The sequence below is a fragment of the Scardinius erythrophthalmus genome, assembly GCF_964197995.2.
Source record: "Scardinius erythrophthalmus genome assembly, chromosome: 4".
NCBI lineage: Eukaryota > Metazoa > Chordata > Actinopteri > Cypriniformes > Leuciscidae > Scardinius > Scardinius erythrophthalmus.
Window position 1 is genome coordinate 12,208,387 of NC_138224.1, and position 17,451 is coordinate 12,225,837.

At 37.9% G+C, this 17,451-nt stretch overlaps 1 protein-coding gene across 1 annotated transcript in view; it reads left to right on the forward strand.

The window, feature by feature from the left end:
- exoc4 (exocyst complex component 4) overlaps nt 1-17,451 on the forward strand; it is a 117,067-nt gene that overhangs the window by 65,776 nt on the left and 33,840 nt on the right. Inside the window, exon 11 of the mRNA XM_081363696.1 lies at nt 12,879-13,098. Within this exon, the coding sequence (XP_081219822.1) occupies nt 12,879-13,098 (220 nt within the window). The remainder of the gene's footprint in view (nt 1-12,878; nt 13,099-17,451) is intronic.

Below are 17,451 nucleotides of genomic sequence, written 5' to 3' on the forward strand. Positions count from 1 at the left end.
CAGTCATCCAAAATCTGAAGTCTTTTCTGAGGCTGAGCAAGTATTCCATTTTAATGAAAGATTATTTTACTATTGTTATTATCTTATTAATTGTAATGTATTTATTTATTTGAAGTAAAATGGACAAACGAATTGTGCATAATATGGAAATGAATTGAAGAAATATATGTTTTGACTTAAAGGAGAACTCCGGTCAATTTTAACATTGAGCTCATTTTTTTGTAAATTTGGAGTGCTGTCAATACAGAAAACAATGACAAAAATCGGTGTTGCCTACACCGTGTTATCCTCTTTTTAAAATGTGCACCCTGTTGACTTCAATGGGGCAAGTTTTAAACCTGCTTTTAGCCTCTTAACATCCTTGATGTGTCATTACAAGTGCACAGCCAATGTGAGTGATTCCTTCAGAGTGATCACGGGTGAATCTGACTGCAGTAGATGTGAAAGATATGAATAAAAATGATGTTATTTCAGCGCACATACCTGTATTTACATCCTGTTTTCGGTCGAAGTCCACAGTAATCGATTGTCGAGTTCACGCGCGTGATAAACCTATGCACTTGAACTCGACAATCGATTACTGTGGACTTCGACCGAAAACAGGATGTAAATACAGGTATGTGCGCTGGCTGAAATAACATCATTTTTATTAATATCTTTCACATCTACTGCAGTCAGATTCACCCGTGTTCACTCTGAAGGAATCACTCACATTAGCTGTGCACTTGTAATGACACTTAAAGGATGTTAAGAGGCTAAAAGCAGGTTTAAAACTTGCCCCATTGAAGTCAACAGGGTGCAAATTTAAAAAAAAGGATAACACGGTGTAGGCAACACCGATTTTTGTCATTGTTTTCTGTATTGACAGCACTCCAAATTTACAAAAAAATGAGCTCAATGTTAAAATTGACCGGAGTTCTCCTTTAAAGATTTATTTTAGAGTATTCTTACAATATTACAAGTTAAATTTTTTTCTATATCCATCAGTTTGTGCAAATTTTCATTGTTAGTACTCACATAGACACTAATCACAGCGAAAGTACTGGAACACACCATTTCTTTCTCCTTCCATTCACGCACACATTTCACTTCCTCTTGTTCCCAGTAGCCACAACTCCTGGTAGCCTGTGTTTCTCATTGATCTGGATTAGAACGGAGGAGACCGCCGACAATCACACAGTGTCGCCCTCGGCAAAACTACCCAACTAGTTCAAATCTCGCTCAAGGTTATTCCCTCATTCCAGAATCGCTCCGCATGTGCTCTCCAGGCCTTCGAAGATAGACAGCTTCGCATTCCAGCGGGAGGGTCACCTGACCTCATCCACTTCCACCACATGCTCTACAGCCGCCTGCGTACCTGTGCACATCTGCACCCCGCATACCTGCGAAAGCCAGACACGCCACTTATTTACACGCTAATGTGAATCATATATATGACAGCTCGAAGCAGAGGTGATCTCGCCGGTCACAATTGAACCTCGTCCAGCGAAATATGAACAACATTATTTTGCCTCAGGCATAAGCGCATTCGATGATTGACTCGCCTCTTTCCGATGGTAAAAAACGCCACTGAATGCGATTTTAATAGGTCGCTTTTTGAGAAGCACCTTCTGAATTTAACCAAATCTTGCAGCTGCCCTCTGCCCCCCATGTGACCAAACAACACGGTATTTGTTTCAGAGCACTTTGATTCCCTCCCCCCGTTCTGGCCCTCTTATTTCATTGTTTTCTTTTCACATCCAATCAGCCGCCGGTACACCTCAAACCATTTCAATATACCACTCGTGCAGATATACGGCAGCAAATGCCTGCCGGGGGAATAACGCTCCGGCTTAGAAGAGAGGGAATTTGTTAAAAAAGTGAGTTGTGGAGTGAGGGTGGTAAATATGATTTAGTGTTTTATTCCAATTTTGCAAATGGCTTCGTGAGCGCTATAAGGCCAATAGTGACTCATAGATTGGTTTCCGTTTTAAGTGCACCTGTGGGTGATGGAAGGAAAGGAAAGCATCCCATATTCCTATCAGAATGATCCCTGCGCTCAGTTCTCACAGCTACGGAGCGACGCTGTAATGCGGTACAGTGTTGGGCAGCTTTAAGAGACCATTGTATGATCTGACCACTATAATGATCTATTGCAGGGGTCGCTGGCAGATAACAGCTACCCTTACATACTTTAAAGCCCCTTATCTGGCTCTGCTCTGCAATACATCCTCTGGTCTGGTGTGAGAAAGCACTTATTTTTAGTCTTGGTGTCTGCTGCAATGCAGTGTAGGGTCTTGGAGGGTGTTAAGTGTAGTTATGTACTGTAGTTTCTCTCTCTCTGTCACTGAAAGGACTGTTGCGTTTAGTGTATGGGGGCCTATAGCAGTTTACACTTACTTCAGTGAGTCATACTGAATCATTCACTATCAATGTCCACAGTTGCTCGGCAGTTGAAAAGAAAGTTCTGTTCCATCTCTTATTATCAAAGAGCAAGAGTGTAAAGCCAGGGCTCTAGACTGTCTGAAATGGTCTCAAAAAATGAAAATTCATGATCATTTAATATTTTTTTAATATCTATTTAATATTGCAATGATGGCTGTCTGGAAAACTTTGTGCTTCCATCATGACTATTATGAATTGATTCTATTTAAAGTGGTGTCAAACTTGCTGTGACTAGGCTACGTTCACACTGTCAGTTTTTGTTATTGACAACCACAGTTGTGAGTCTCGAAATATCCCGTTCACGAACTAATTTATAGTAGCGTCTGGAATACTGTTGTCTGTACGTAGGACACAAAACTGACGGAAGCAGCTCCGTTCCTGTGTGTCCTTCAGATGACACACAGCTCCGTTGCTGTAAAGCCGGGAACACACTTAACGAATGCAAGGCCGATTATGAATGTAATTTGATGCGTTGCGTTCAGTTAGTGTTCACAGTCGGTGTTTAAAATCTGCTCCAGTCATTGGAAACAGTCTGTAAGTGTGTTCAGTTCAGTCTGTTTCAGCTAGTCGTTAAGTGTGTCCATGCCATAAGTTACCGAAATCACACTGAAAACACGCAACACACGGTAGACCATATTAGGAACTATAGCAGTAACCATACTGTGTGTGAATGTAACCATATTAAGGCTGGTAGCTGCATTCTGCTACTGTGTGAATATATATATATATATATATATATATATATATATATATATATATATATATATATATATATATATATATATATATATATATATATATATATATATACTCACTCTGTGAATCATTCAGGGCTGTTAGTGTGTTTACATCAGACTCCTTCAGTTAATCATATATTGTTTATATCAAAAAGATTTTCAAAATTGTCTCAAAATTGCTGTGACTTCACAGTTCACAGTTAACTCCCTCACTGAGTCATTTTTTGGTTATGTCTGATTCAAAATGAACCGGGAACCATAACTTATAATTAAAGACAAAAGAGCTTTGTTGCAATAAATGGTATTTAAAAAAAGCATTGTAATGTTTTACAAAAATATTATTAGTTAGTGTTTAGCATGGTGAGGTCCGTTTGCAATTTTGAATCAAGTGTAACTGAAATTTAGTTTGGTAGTAAAACTAATGTGGGTGACATGTTCGAATCATAATCAACATAATATTTAGATTAATCAGAAATGTTTTTTTTTTTTGCAAAATAAATGCAGTTTAGTTCCAAAAATGTTGAATTTTAATTCAATTAAATTCATCATTTGAAAGCACCTTTACAGAAAATGCATGAGTCCATATTACAATTTATAGATAGACTAATTAAAAAACTAACTGTCCCTTGGGGGACATAAATATAATGAAGTTGAAGTTGATTTAGGTTTAACAGTCTAAATTATGTATTTCAGAAATTTACATATGTACATATATTTTAGAAACCAATGGCTCTCTAGTTCTTTTTAATTTTTCAGTTAGGAGCCATGAAAGGAATAGTTCAACTAAAAATCATGTTGTTTCAATCCCGAATCCCTTTCTTTTTTATCTCCGTAAAACACCAATGGAGACCTTTTGACTGTAGCTGTAACCCGCTGTACTGTAGCTTGGTTATGAATGCGCATATAAACTGACTTATTGCTGCATGTAGTTGCCTGTGATGTGTGAATGATGACGGATGTTAGTAGAGGGCATTATTTGGGTTGTAAAGCAGTGCTAACGTCCTCCTGCCAAAAATCCTATGTTTGTACACCAACACCAGACGAGGTGTTACTGAGCACACGCTTTCTTAAAGTTGCTCCACGGAGAGCATTTCTTGGGTTCACATGTTGGTTTGGTCTCTTCTGTCACCTCTGAGGATCAGCCTTCACTGTTTTCCTCGGCCGACCCATAAATCATAAAGCTGGCCCTGGGCCGCGCTCTTTGGCGAAGCCTCTGTGATTTAATTAAGTCCTTCTCCTTCACAGAGCCCGGAGGAGCTGGAACACAGGAACGCTTACCAGGTTCTTTCAGTAGGAGACGCTGAGCTCTAATTGAAGAAGCTCTAAAGTGCTTGGAGTCTGGTTCACAACTGAGATGCAATGATGACCTGCTCGCACTATTGGCTTCATGAAACTCCTGAACCCCCTCTTGCACTGTTTAGTGAGCATTCACAGCCTTTATTAAGAGGGAAGTTGAAACGGGCCCTAGCGATTCAGCCATTTTGTGGCCTGAAAGGGAGCTTGATTAGGCCAGATCCCGAGGGGTGTTGAATTGTTAAGCCGGCAGTGTGTCAATCAACACTTCTCGCCCTTTTAACCGCACAATCACTTGCCTTCCCTCCCTTTTTCTGGCTCGTACTCTCACACACGCTGTTATCGCCTTGTGCGTGATGCCGCTCGCCCATGCAGGCTCCCATTAAAGGCAATAATGCAGGCCACTCCCAACTCCTGCTCTAATGGCTCAATTTGCAGAGTTTCCTCCCTCGCTCACACCACGCAGGGTAATAACAGCCCTCCGCTGCTCTGAAAACAAATGCTTTCAGTGGCAAAAAGACTGACAGGTTATTATCCAGTCCAGATGTGTGGTGAGCTGCTTGGGTAGGCTGTGATGTGCGTTTGTAAAGGCCGCATTGAGCATTCAGAGGTGGAGTCATGTAGTGTGTTTTTTCTGATTGCCAACATCTACAGTTGGCAAACAGAATGTTTAAGCAAATAACACAAACGATGATGGATTTTCATATTTTCTATTGAAAGCACCTGCATGTTCAAAAATGTAAGGTGGAAAAAGTATGTGAACCCTTGAATTTAAAGGGACATTTCATGACCCTTTAAATGACCCTTCACAATAGATAATGCTTTATAATGAACTATTTGAGAGCTACAAATGTTCAATAAAATACCTTATTTAGCTGTTGAGTAATAAAAACGGCATCTCCTTTTACAACATTTCAGATCCCTCTGTTTTCGGCATCTCCATAAAGCCAAGCCCATGTTGATTCTCGTTTTATTACATGCTCTGTCACGTTCTCTTTTTGCCAGCAGAAGCTCATCTGTAAAGGCATATATCCACACCATACATGCATTAAAGTAGAGGTCCACTCCCGCCTCCTCCCGCTTAAAAATCACTCTGTGTTCACTCGCAATCTGCATAAAATGATTTTCTTCCTGACCCGACTGATCCTGCTAAATCCCACTAATCTCAAATCTTAAATTTCCCCTAAAGAAAGAGAGAGAGCATTACAAGAATTTTATTTGTTATTTTTGTCTTATCATGACACTGTCAACACAGTAAAAAATCCTTTGGAAAAATGATTGATTCATTATTTACAAAAAAAGTTACATAATACAGTACCTTTAAGCGGTATTCCTGAGATTCCTTTTCCCTCCAACAGAAAAAGGGCGCAGAGGATGAGAAACTAGGCGAAGACGGTGGGAGGGAAAGATGTTGAGAAGGAAGGAGGCAAAGCAAAGAACGTGAAAGTGAATCAGGGAGGGTAATTTGTCAACACGGGGACATGTCAGCCAAATGAGCTGATCTCATTTCCTGTTGACTGCAGGAATCCAAGCCCCTGGTCTTCTTCGTGTGATAGATTTCACCTATTTTAATTGGCCAAAAACACCACTTTCCCTCTTGCTGGGGAAGGATACAGACAAAATTATGAGAAAGAGAAGGATGAAGAAAACTGAACTTCTTTGAGAATCTGCCAATGAATGGGGTTCGCTCTCTGATTTCCGCCTCCATGTGTTTTAATTAGCGCGCCGGTCCTTTGCTTTCCAATAAAGCATTTCTGTCCTACACATATTGCGCTACCTTAAGCGAGAGAGTGTGTGTGCATGTGTGTGAGATCTGCAGCAGACAGCAGGAGGTCTCAGAGCTAGTGGGTGTATGTGTGGGTTGGCCATATTCATTTACCTCACCGCTGTCTTTGTAGGAACGCAAAGAAAGCTAAATACATCGCACGGCGAAGTCGGTTTCAATAGTAACCCAGTAAATGCAATCTTAATGCTTTTTAAAGACAGTTTCCCTTCATTAAGGAGGCTGGAGAACAGACTGCACACATACTGTATGTACAGAGAGAACTGACATACTGCCATCTAGTGGTGTATTTTGGGTATTTTAGTGGTTTGCTCTTCATGCTCATTTAAAAATAGTCTTTACATAGATGTAACCATGTGAGACCTATAGAATTAAACTCTCTTTTTTGACTAATACATTATTGGCTTTTTAATTGAATGAGGCATCAGCTATTAAAAACCTTCTTTTGAGGTGATATTATATTGAAATAAAACAAATTAATTATGGTCCATAAATTCCATAAAATCATCCCACACAGCAATATTTTTTTATGATCATTGAAAGGTGACTTTTCATTGTCGTTGCGGTGAATATCCTCTGCTTGTTATATTATGACAAGGTTAAAAATGCCGATAAAATATAGAAGGTAGTCTTTATTGTTCATGTGGCTCTTGTTTAGGTTTACAAATTTTACTGAAATAACAAAGCATATGATCATAAAAACATGCTGAAGGCAGGACAGATGTGAAAGGAAAATGTTAGGATTCTCATTTAATTAAAAATGTTTTATTGAATAAATTACTTGTTATGCTCGTTAATTAATTGTACATATTTGCTAAAAAACAAAGTATGATCATTCTAAAAGTTGCTTAATTCAATATATATATATATATAAAAAAAACTATATACATACACACACATATATATATATACTATATGTACATATATATATACTATATGTATGTATATAGTTTTTTTTGTCCACATTATTGAACATAAATCTATTACAGCAATCCATTTTGCAGAGTCCGTCAGTTTTTTTTTTTTTTTTTTTTTTTTTTTTTTTAATGCTAGATGGACTTTTTTTTTTTTCAAGTTCAACTATTTTTCAACCAAATGCATTTTGTTAAGGTTTTTTTCTCTTTTTTTTGCACTCCAACTAGCTCCTAATTCATTTTGGGCTGCTTTGCATTTAAGGGTTACTTAGTAGCATAATATACCATTCCTAAGTTTGGGGTCAGTAAGATTTTTTTTCAAGTTTTATTTTAAATTAATACTTTTTTTTTGTATGGAAGCATTTAATTGATCAAAATTGGCAGTAAATACATTTATAATGTTACAAAAGACTTCTTTCAAATAAATGCTGTTCTTTTGAACTTTCTGTTCATCAAAGGTTTATCATGGTATAAGGGTTTCCACAAAAATATTAAGCAGCAAAACTGTTTTCAATATTGATGATAATAATAAGAAATGTTTCCTGAGCACCAAATCAGCATATTAGAATGATTTCAGAAGCATCATGTGACACTGAAGACTGGACTAATGACTGAAAATTCAGCTTTGCATTACAAGAATACATACATTTTTTAAATATATTAAACTAAAACATTATTAAAAAACATTATTTTAAATTAGATGGATGGATGGATGGATGCTAAATTAACATTGAATTCACGAAAATAATTCAAACTTTAAGAAGTGCTGTTTCCTGAAGGAATGCCAAAGCCTAAAATTTGTTTAGACTTTTATGACTAGATATAAAATGTAGTAGAAAACCAGGAAAGTTTGCAAAGCGGTGACACCTGGTGAGTCTGATGGCTTGTGTGCGTGTTTTGGAGTGTCAGCACTCTGTTTATATCCTCAGCGTTCTCTCTCTGATCGCATAAAGCTCTCTGTCAGTCTTCAGAAGTGAATATTACACCAGACTGCAGCATGTCCGTTACACAAGCCAACCTGCCCAGCTGCAGTGACAGACAGCAAACCTCAGGGCACTTTACTCTTATTAAAAATGACTCCGCTACACTATCCTTCATGGCCTCCCTCACCCTTCTGTTCAGTAGTCTTCAATAATACACAAATACATATTTATACTACAAGGATGGTTTAATTACTGAGCTTGTAATTGGTTTGGAGGGGAGAAGTACAGGAATTGGTTGACGTACCTTCTTTCGTGTGCGTGTGTGTGTGTGTGTGTGTATTCATAGGCAGTGCGCTTTTCACACAATAATCCAGTGAAGGCCTTGGGCACAGACATCTGCTTTCTAATGACAGTTAATTAGATGCTGTTGAGCGCAATCAGAGGCAGTCGGCGCTAATAAACTGGGACTCAGTGTGTGTGCAGTGTTTCTCTGTCTGTGTATGTCTGTGAGAGAGTCTACAAGACGACGGCTTTGATTTAGAAGAGTCACACTCTATGAGTCAGTGGTGCTTTAGACTTCAGCCAGAGAATTCAGGCTAACTCACTGCAGTAGAAAGACTACTGAAGAACTTGTGCGGAAATAATGGGTGGTTGTTAGGTTGTTGATAAGCGATTGTTAATTACTATTTTTTTACAGTGATATGCTGTTGCTAGGGTGTTCTGGGTGCTTATTGCTTACAAAAGGGTCTCAAATATGCATATCTACTGTAAGATTAATGCTTAGGGTTAGAGTTTATTCATATCTCTAATCCTCTGTGAGCAATAGAAGTTATCAATCTTGTGGCCACACACAGGCTAAAACCTCTGTTTATTCACAGTAGAGTTATAATCATTATTCCTAGTCTTCCGGACCCTCATCAAATGTTCATTGTGTTTCATTTCTGTTATCCTCTGGATGGATTGCGATCATCCGTCAAGGAACAGTTATGTCCCGATCACACGGCAGTAATTGTATTTCAGTGAAGAACGTAAAGGACCTCAGCTTTGATTACATGCCATAATCCCCTTATTAGCTGTGAGTTATGCTTATGGACATCTCATTCTGTATGGTAAATTTCCTGCTCTGATCCCACATCAGTTTCATCCGCATGACGCTGACTCGTAAACACATAAACAATGCTGTTATAAAAGTCTTTCTTTCTTATTATATTAATTATGTTTGAATTATTTCATAACTATCCATTCTCCACAGGTCCCGTGTGTTTACATTAACATTTTATACAAATGATTGATAATTCTCATGTCACACTCATACTTTTTGTTGTAGTACATCACTACTTGTCAAATGGTTTTACTCTATTTTAACACACCCAAAGCTCAAGTTGAATTCAGAAATCCCTCATAGATAATCATAACTCTGTGTGACTCTCCATTGGAAATGAATGACTTCTCTGGTCTACAGATGGTCTGCCGGTTATCGTAAGCAGGGAAAAGGTGGCTTAGGTGTTCAAAATTCATCAAATTGAATGTTTACTTCTAATGCACATGTTTAAGACAGTGTGTGATGAGCTTGTGGCGTTTATCTGTCTGCTGTGCTGCTGTCATAGAGAACAATGTGGCTATTTTCAGCAGGGCGTCTGGTGAGCCCATGTGACTGTGAGACTGATTGATCCACAGCAGTTTTTGCCCTCTTTGCTCTCTTTTTTCACCCTTGGATTATCCACATTCTCTTTATCCATCCTCCAAAGAAGTCTTCCTCATCTTGTTTTCAAACATCTCTTTCATTCAAGCCAGGTTATACACCCACATGCTGTTTACACATTATATGTGATTGCAGAGAGGAGCGCCATCTTCTCCACACCTGCCTAATGCAGTGTACCACAGATCAAACGCAAAAAAGAGTGTTTTATTTCTTCTGTCCCAGTAAGATGAATATTTTTAATTGTCTGAGACTAGCACTCAAGCTGGGCTCCAGATAGCAACTACGATTTTTGTCAGATATGAAATGAAAAACGTAAAATGTGGGACTATATTAAAATTATTTAGCTATTGGCGACAGTTTAGAAAATATATGGCTTTCTCAGATATCATCTTTTTGCAACAACAAACACAGAGTCGAGAACAAATGACTCTCTTACGAATCAAGTCATTTAAAAAGATTCATGAAACAAATAGTGATTTGAGTCGGTCAGTGAATCGTTAAGAGCCATTATAGTTAAGAAAGGAACCTTTTTTGTTATGTCTGATAAGAAGCGTCAAAAACTAAACATTAAAACGACCTATAATAATTAAAGTTAAGTATCTGTGACATTATATTTCACTACTTTAAACTTGAGGTGTCTTTCACAGTTGAAAAGCATCTTTTACTGTCTGTTTGCTGTAGTAACTGGTGTCTTGTAGGTCATCGGCTTTTTTTTACAGGCTGTTCTGTGTCTCTTCCTTTAACAGCCACTTCTGTCATGACGGTCAATGTGGTCACGCTCACGATGTCCCTGATGCGCTTTCCTTCTCTGAATTTCGGACGAAGCAAAACTCGATTAGCTGAGAGAGCCAACGAGCCTGTCACCTTCCATTTACCTCATAAGATCATTGATCAGACAGACTTATGGAATGAAATATTAACACAGCAAGATGATCACATGAAGACAGCGCCCGAGATACGCTTTTGTGTGTCACCGTGCGCACATTTAACTGTGTGTCTATTAGACGGTTGAGAGCGAAAAGTAAGAGACACCATCTGGTGTGAATAATTCTTATAGAGGACATTTATATGAATAATGAAATGGAGATTGAGCTATTATCTTTGTCTGTATTTCTAAACCATGGCAAATTATTCAAGAGGGTCCTGAGAAGCCCTGCCGTATATTATATACAGTCCCGGCTGCAGAGCTCCGCTATTACACAATGCACTTCGACACCATACAATTGTCTGCACTTTTCATTCTGGAAGTTCATAGTTCCTCATTCAAAGTGTTTGAGCTTAATAAATTAACAGAGTTGTAATAAAGTTGTTAATAAATATAGTGAGCATTACATGACAGAAAAGGTCATCTACAGTAAATGTAAAAATCGGATAAACAAGCATGCAGAATTAAATATCCAATATCGTCTGATACAGATAAATGAAAAATTGTATGGAACTGATATATTGTGCTTATTAACGCTTTTTTTATCGTTACCAAGGTGATATTATTATCACTTATCTAGGACCCATGTGCATCAGTGTTCCCTTAAATAAATATAGTCAGACAATAAAATAATTGACAATGTTTTTATGGCCTCTGGTATGATGAAAACCATGAAAAGGTTTTTAGGTTTATGGCAGTGTGTTACTTAAAGAAGTGGCAGAGTTGTTGATTACTGAGGGCTGAGCCAGGCTTCCACTGTTAATGTCTCACACACACACATATAAACGTGCACATGTGTGTATGGGCTCCCCTCTGCTGGGTTGACTAATTGGCTGTGCAGTGCTGAGGGAGGTGTTTAGTGTCGGGGGGTTGTGCAGCTGTAGTCTCGTAGTGATAAATCAGTGTTCCTGCTGATCTATGAGCCTCTGTCTGCTCGTACGCAACGGCCCATCCCTGCTCAACACCTGTCTTGTTCCCTCTCCGACACACATGGTGTGTGCAGTATTTAAAAGCCAGAAATGGTGCTCATATTTGTTTTTTATTTGTTTGTTTTTTAAAACAAGTCTGAGACCTCATTGAAAATCTGAGTTTGAAAATCTAATTTAAACCTGGAAAGGACCAGAAAATTATGATTTTGACATTTAAAACAAAGAAAAACAAACCAAAAAAAAAAATGTATATATAGATTATTTAAAATTTTCATATTTATTTATTTTCTTCATCTTTTATCTCAAATTGCTATTTGCTAATAATATAACTTTGTATAAAAAAATTTGTATTAAATTTTGAAATAAAATGCAAAAAAAAGTGGAGAGATGGCAGAAAATGATTTGGGACACAATGTAGCTTGGATTCGAACCCACATTTCCCATATCAGCACCACTGCACAATGTGCTAACCATTAGGCCTCAGCTCTGACATTTTCAAACTTAGTCAAACCATGCATAGACTTGTCTCTTTTGTGTAATTCAACTCTTAAATGCACAAATGTTTCGCCAATCATTATTACATACTTGGGTCTCTACCTGTCGGGTTAATATAAAACTCGCCTGATTTTAGAGTAACAATTTCAGAAGAATAAAATAAAGCTGTCGGGTTACTTTTTGGAGTACAGCTTCTGACTCATATTCGCGATCTCAAACATATTCTCAAAACTGTCATTTTCAACATCTTCAAAAACAATATTTTGATCACTGACAGATTCTTCGTCAGATCCACCATCAAATGACAGTGACACTAATATTTGATCGAGTTCAGTACTTAAATCGGTGAGCCATTTAAAGTTTTGCTGATGATACTTACTATTCTATTGTTTTCTGCCTGTGGGAACTATGAGTGAAATGTATCTTCATCATTGTGTATCAGACATTGACACCTTGTGGAATAAAGGTGAATAGCACTTCATTTTCTTCTTGTGCAGAAAAAAAATACTTACACTGTTACACAAATCGGGTCGTTAGCGACCCTATACAATTATTACAAAAAATGAATAGGAAAACAGGCATTCTTTTATAATAACATTTTCCTGTTATATTGTTTATAATGAATGTATTGAGGAATACTAAGAAGGTTGATGTCTAACTTTAAAAAAAAAAAATGAGGAGGAGGAAGTGAATGACATCCCAGGTCATGTTTTAAGGGTTACTGAAAATGCCTTGTTTTTTGTGTGTCATCAGGTTCATTCAGGAGATCGAGTCCCGTATGGGCCCTGCTCAGGCCAAGCAATGTCAGCTACGCACCTTCCTCACCTACTACATCAACGACCTGTTCCTCAGCCAGGTCCGCACCGAGACCAATAAGGAAATTGAGGCTGTGACCAAAGTGTCCGACCCGCTCAAGATCCTGGCCAACGCTGACACTATGAAAAACCTGGGAGTTCAAAGACCTCTTCTACAGGTATCTTTTTTGTTTGTTTGTAAATGATCCCAAAAGAAGCTTTTTCAGACATTTTTCAGTAAATGTATGACAATATAAACTGTACACACACAATCACATATATAGAAAGATAATACACTTATTTTTCGCCGTTGCTTCTTCTTGCTCTTCTTCCCTTTCATTAGTCGATCTATTTATTAGATTAACTGTTCTAACATCATTTGCCTGCCGGTCAAGTGTACAAAAGCCCAGTCTGATTGTTTTCTCTTCTGAATTGCATCGAAGAGGAAGGTTATTTTGTTCTTTTCTCCTTCTCTCTCCCATGAGTGCCAATAAAGGCCACCTACCCACCTATCCCCCTGCATCATAATTGGAGCTGAAATTGTGTTTGATCCTGGCTGACCTGGAATCAGCAGTTAAGTGCAGCTTATATAACACACAGCACTGCTCCTTGGTGACCAGCTGCCAGCTGTCCATCTCTCCAAGGGCTTCTTCCTGTCAGCACAGGAAGTGCAACCTTTTATTGCCGTTGAGACCTCTATACTTGTATGTGCTTAGTTCATCAGCAAAGGGGTTTAGTACTCTCTCTTCTCACCTTTCCAGTTCCCATAACAAAAACAAATTAAGAATTATTTATAGGAGAGATATTTGTTGTGCTGCTTTTTATATTATATTATTAATTACATTATATTATATTATTTGAATATTTAATTTGATTATTTTAGTACTGCCCTGAAGAAGCTGCCACACAATTATTTTTGAAGTTTTAAACAAAAAAGATTATTGGAGCACATTTTCAGTTTTTCTACTTCAAAAATTCTCATTTAAAACAGTGTTACTTATCGTTTATTTGTGAAATTTACTAGCAATTTCTAAGTGAAAATAGTTTCAAAGTAAATCCTACACTAATTCAGTGGAACAGATATTGTCTTCTATGTTTGTCTGCATGCTTCTGTTTGTTCCTGAGTGTATGCATGTGCAATTGTGCATGTACAACTGAGTTATTTCAATGTCTTCCTGCGTTCGGAATCCATGATCTGGTCAATTAACTTCATGAGAAGCTCTCTTTGCAAATAAATGAGGGCAAGAATGCCATTGTGCTGAGTGTGATGAGTTTTAGCGTTCTGATATTATTCAGATGAGAGCCATTATGGTCCCCTTTTACTCTTTAAACTGAGACCTGTCATCACAAGTCTCTCCAAGTTGTGTGTTCATGTGTGTACGGAAGTCTTAGCATTGCTTTCATTTTGAGAACAGTGGCAGTTCATTACAGAGGGGAAGACATCAAAAGCTCACAGCCATTTGTTTATGATTATGATTTCTCCTTAACGAGGACTGCGGCATCTTGCTAATTACCCTGCTGGGCTAATGAGCGCCTCTCTGGATAGCAGGAGCTCCATAAAATGCTCTTTTGTTTTGGCTTTTTTTTTTTTTTTTTACACGTTTTAATTACCTTAAATCAAAGGTGCTGCAGCTGACAGCCCGTGTGGTACGTTCCATCCTGGCCTTTAGCTTTGTACTGTTGTAGAACCATATCCTGGGTCATGGGTTTGTGTGTTAGAGAGACGCACTGAGGGAACGAGAGTTTGCTCTTCAAGGAGACATTTAATTAACTCTTGTATGAAGAGCTGTATTAGTTTTTTGTGTTCTCAAGCATGTGTGTGTATTTATTTGTGTGCCTTTGAAAATTGCCTGTTGATTTTGAACTTAGCAGAGGAAAGAAAATCAGTACAGCATTTGGAAAGCATTTGCTCCACGTCCATCTGCATCAGGGTCCAAAAAGCACTAAATGTGGGTAAAATTTGGCTTTAACAAGTGAATAAAAATTTACTCACCAAATGGCCTGTTACATTTCAAGCAAGTTTACAAGTTGTGAAACTGAAAGAAAATTTAGCAAAGAAACTTCTGCCAAAGGTCTGACTCCGGTATTGGCTCTGGCTATTCCTAGACAACTTTCCTGTTTTTTACTTGGGTATTTTTACTTGGATTTGTCAAAAACATCAATGTCATATGATATTTTCTGAAATCATTCTAATATGCTGATTTGGTGCTCAAGAAACATTTCCTAGTATTATCAATGTTGAAAACAGTTTTGCTTCTTAATTTTTTTGTGGAAACCATAATATATTTTTTGACAAACAGTCCTATTGATACAAAATAAAATAATAAGTAGAATATATGAAAACATATATTCCATATAAAAATATAATTAAAAAAATGATTTATTGACTCTCCATTGGCAGGTTTAGTAAACATTTCATTTCGGACCTGCACCGATATTCAACAGTGACTAATAAGGCCAAAGAGAAAGTGCCAGTGATGAATTGTTGAGATGACACACCTTGTGTTGCTTCACTCTATTTTGCTGTTGGATTGCAAAGAGGTTATCTCCATGACTATTTGATCTGCTACTGTTGGTCCAATTTGAGGATTTAACCCCGCCCTCTTTGCCTCATTAGCATGTGATCACCTGGAACAGGTGCAGAGCCAGACTGTAAGAGCAATTTGACAGCATGTATGTTACTTCTGTTCTGTTTTCTGACTACAAAAATACATGGAAAAGTGTAATTTCATCTGAAGTTATGAAACAAAAGTTTAGTTTTCCACCTCCCAGAATTCAATGCAGTGTGTCATTGTGAAGGTGCAAGAACTGTGCATTGACCCTCTTCTCAGACTGAACAGCCATCCATCCTGTGAGAAGCCATGAAGTTGAGTGAGGCTTCTCTCCAGATTGTCTATTGCCTCTCTGATGCATTTTAGACCAAATGGAGGAGGCAAATGATGCTTAAAGTAGTGCTCTCCTGTGGTCAAGGAAATGATGACAAAGAGATGTGGGTCTGTGTTTATGGGTGCATGTCTGTGTATTCCAGGTGCCGTGGCTCGGATGTTACAGCAGGTGTTTTATGAGAAATCAGCCCGGGAGAAGTGGAGCATTGATCCGTAGGGAAAGGGGGTTTTCTTTTAGTTTCACAACATTAAATATACTGCACTTTGCCATCAGGAACCATGTTAACACACACACACACACCCTGTCACACACCCATAAACACCCACTCCCGTTTACTTGCTTTACCGCAAAGGAGGAAATCTTAGGACAGATTTTATGTCAGTTGTTATCAGCATTTTTAAAGCTAACCAACTTTTTGTCAACTTTTCCTTTTGTAAAATCTCTTTTGGAAAACGTGTGTGTGTATATATATATTATGCCTTTTTAGCAACATATAAATTTTGGCAAAGTATGTGAAATAAAACAAAGGTGAGAGAGTGGTAGACAGAGAAATGGAATTGAAGATTATTTATTGAGCATGGTTAATATATAATATGTGTGTTAATATGAGTTTTAAGTTTTGATTTGAAGATCTGGAGGTTGTCGATGGCACGAAGATTAGGGGGCAGTTTATTCCATAGCTTAGGGCCTACAACACTAAAAGCCCTACCACCCACAGTAGATAGTTTAAACCTGGGGACGACAAGCAAATTTTCGTTGCTAGATCTAAGAGTCCGGGCAGGAAGGTATGGTTGCACTAACTCAGCGAGGTATTGAGGTGCGGGACCATGACAGGCTTTATAAACTAAGACTAATAGTTTAAACTGGATGCGATTTGACCACAGGAAGCCAGTGAAGTTGATGAAGGATAGGGGTAATATGTGCAGATTTTTTATTATATGTAAGTGCTCGAGCAGCAGAATTTTGTACCATTTGAAGGCGATGTATTGCTTTGGTGGGTAGTCCGCTGTATAAGGTTACGGTAGTCCAATCTGGAAGTTATGGAAGCATGAATAACAGTTTCAGCATCTCCAAAGTTAAGAGATGGGCGTATACAAACAATATTCTGCAGGTGAAAGAAGCATGATTTAACAGTCTGACCGATGTGTGAGTGAAAGCATAACGTGGGGTCAGACAAAACTCCCAGATTCCGCACAGTTTTTGAAGGACTGAACCTAATCTGAACACCATCAACATCAATAAAAATGTCACGCCCGGGTAAAGTCTTTGATTTGGGGCCGATTAACAGGATATATATATATATATATATATATAGATATATATATATATATATCGAAAATTTCTTTCTGGTAAAGAGAAAGTACAACATATTGAAATACAACACATCTAGCCATATATATATATATGGCTAGATGTGTTATATTTCAATGTGTTGTACTTTCTCTTTACCAGAAAGAAATTTTCGATGTTTTATATGTTGAATGGTAAACAGAAAGGTAGACAAGTAAAACTTATTGAATAGACTGTACTTCTATTCACAGCCTTGCTTTCATGTGCCTAAAATGAAATATGAGTGACCATTTACGGACTATTTGGAAAAGGTTGCTTTTCAAAGGCTGTCTTAATAGAAAGCAGACACTTAGTTA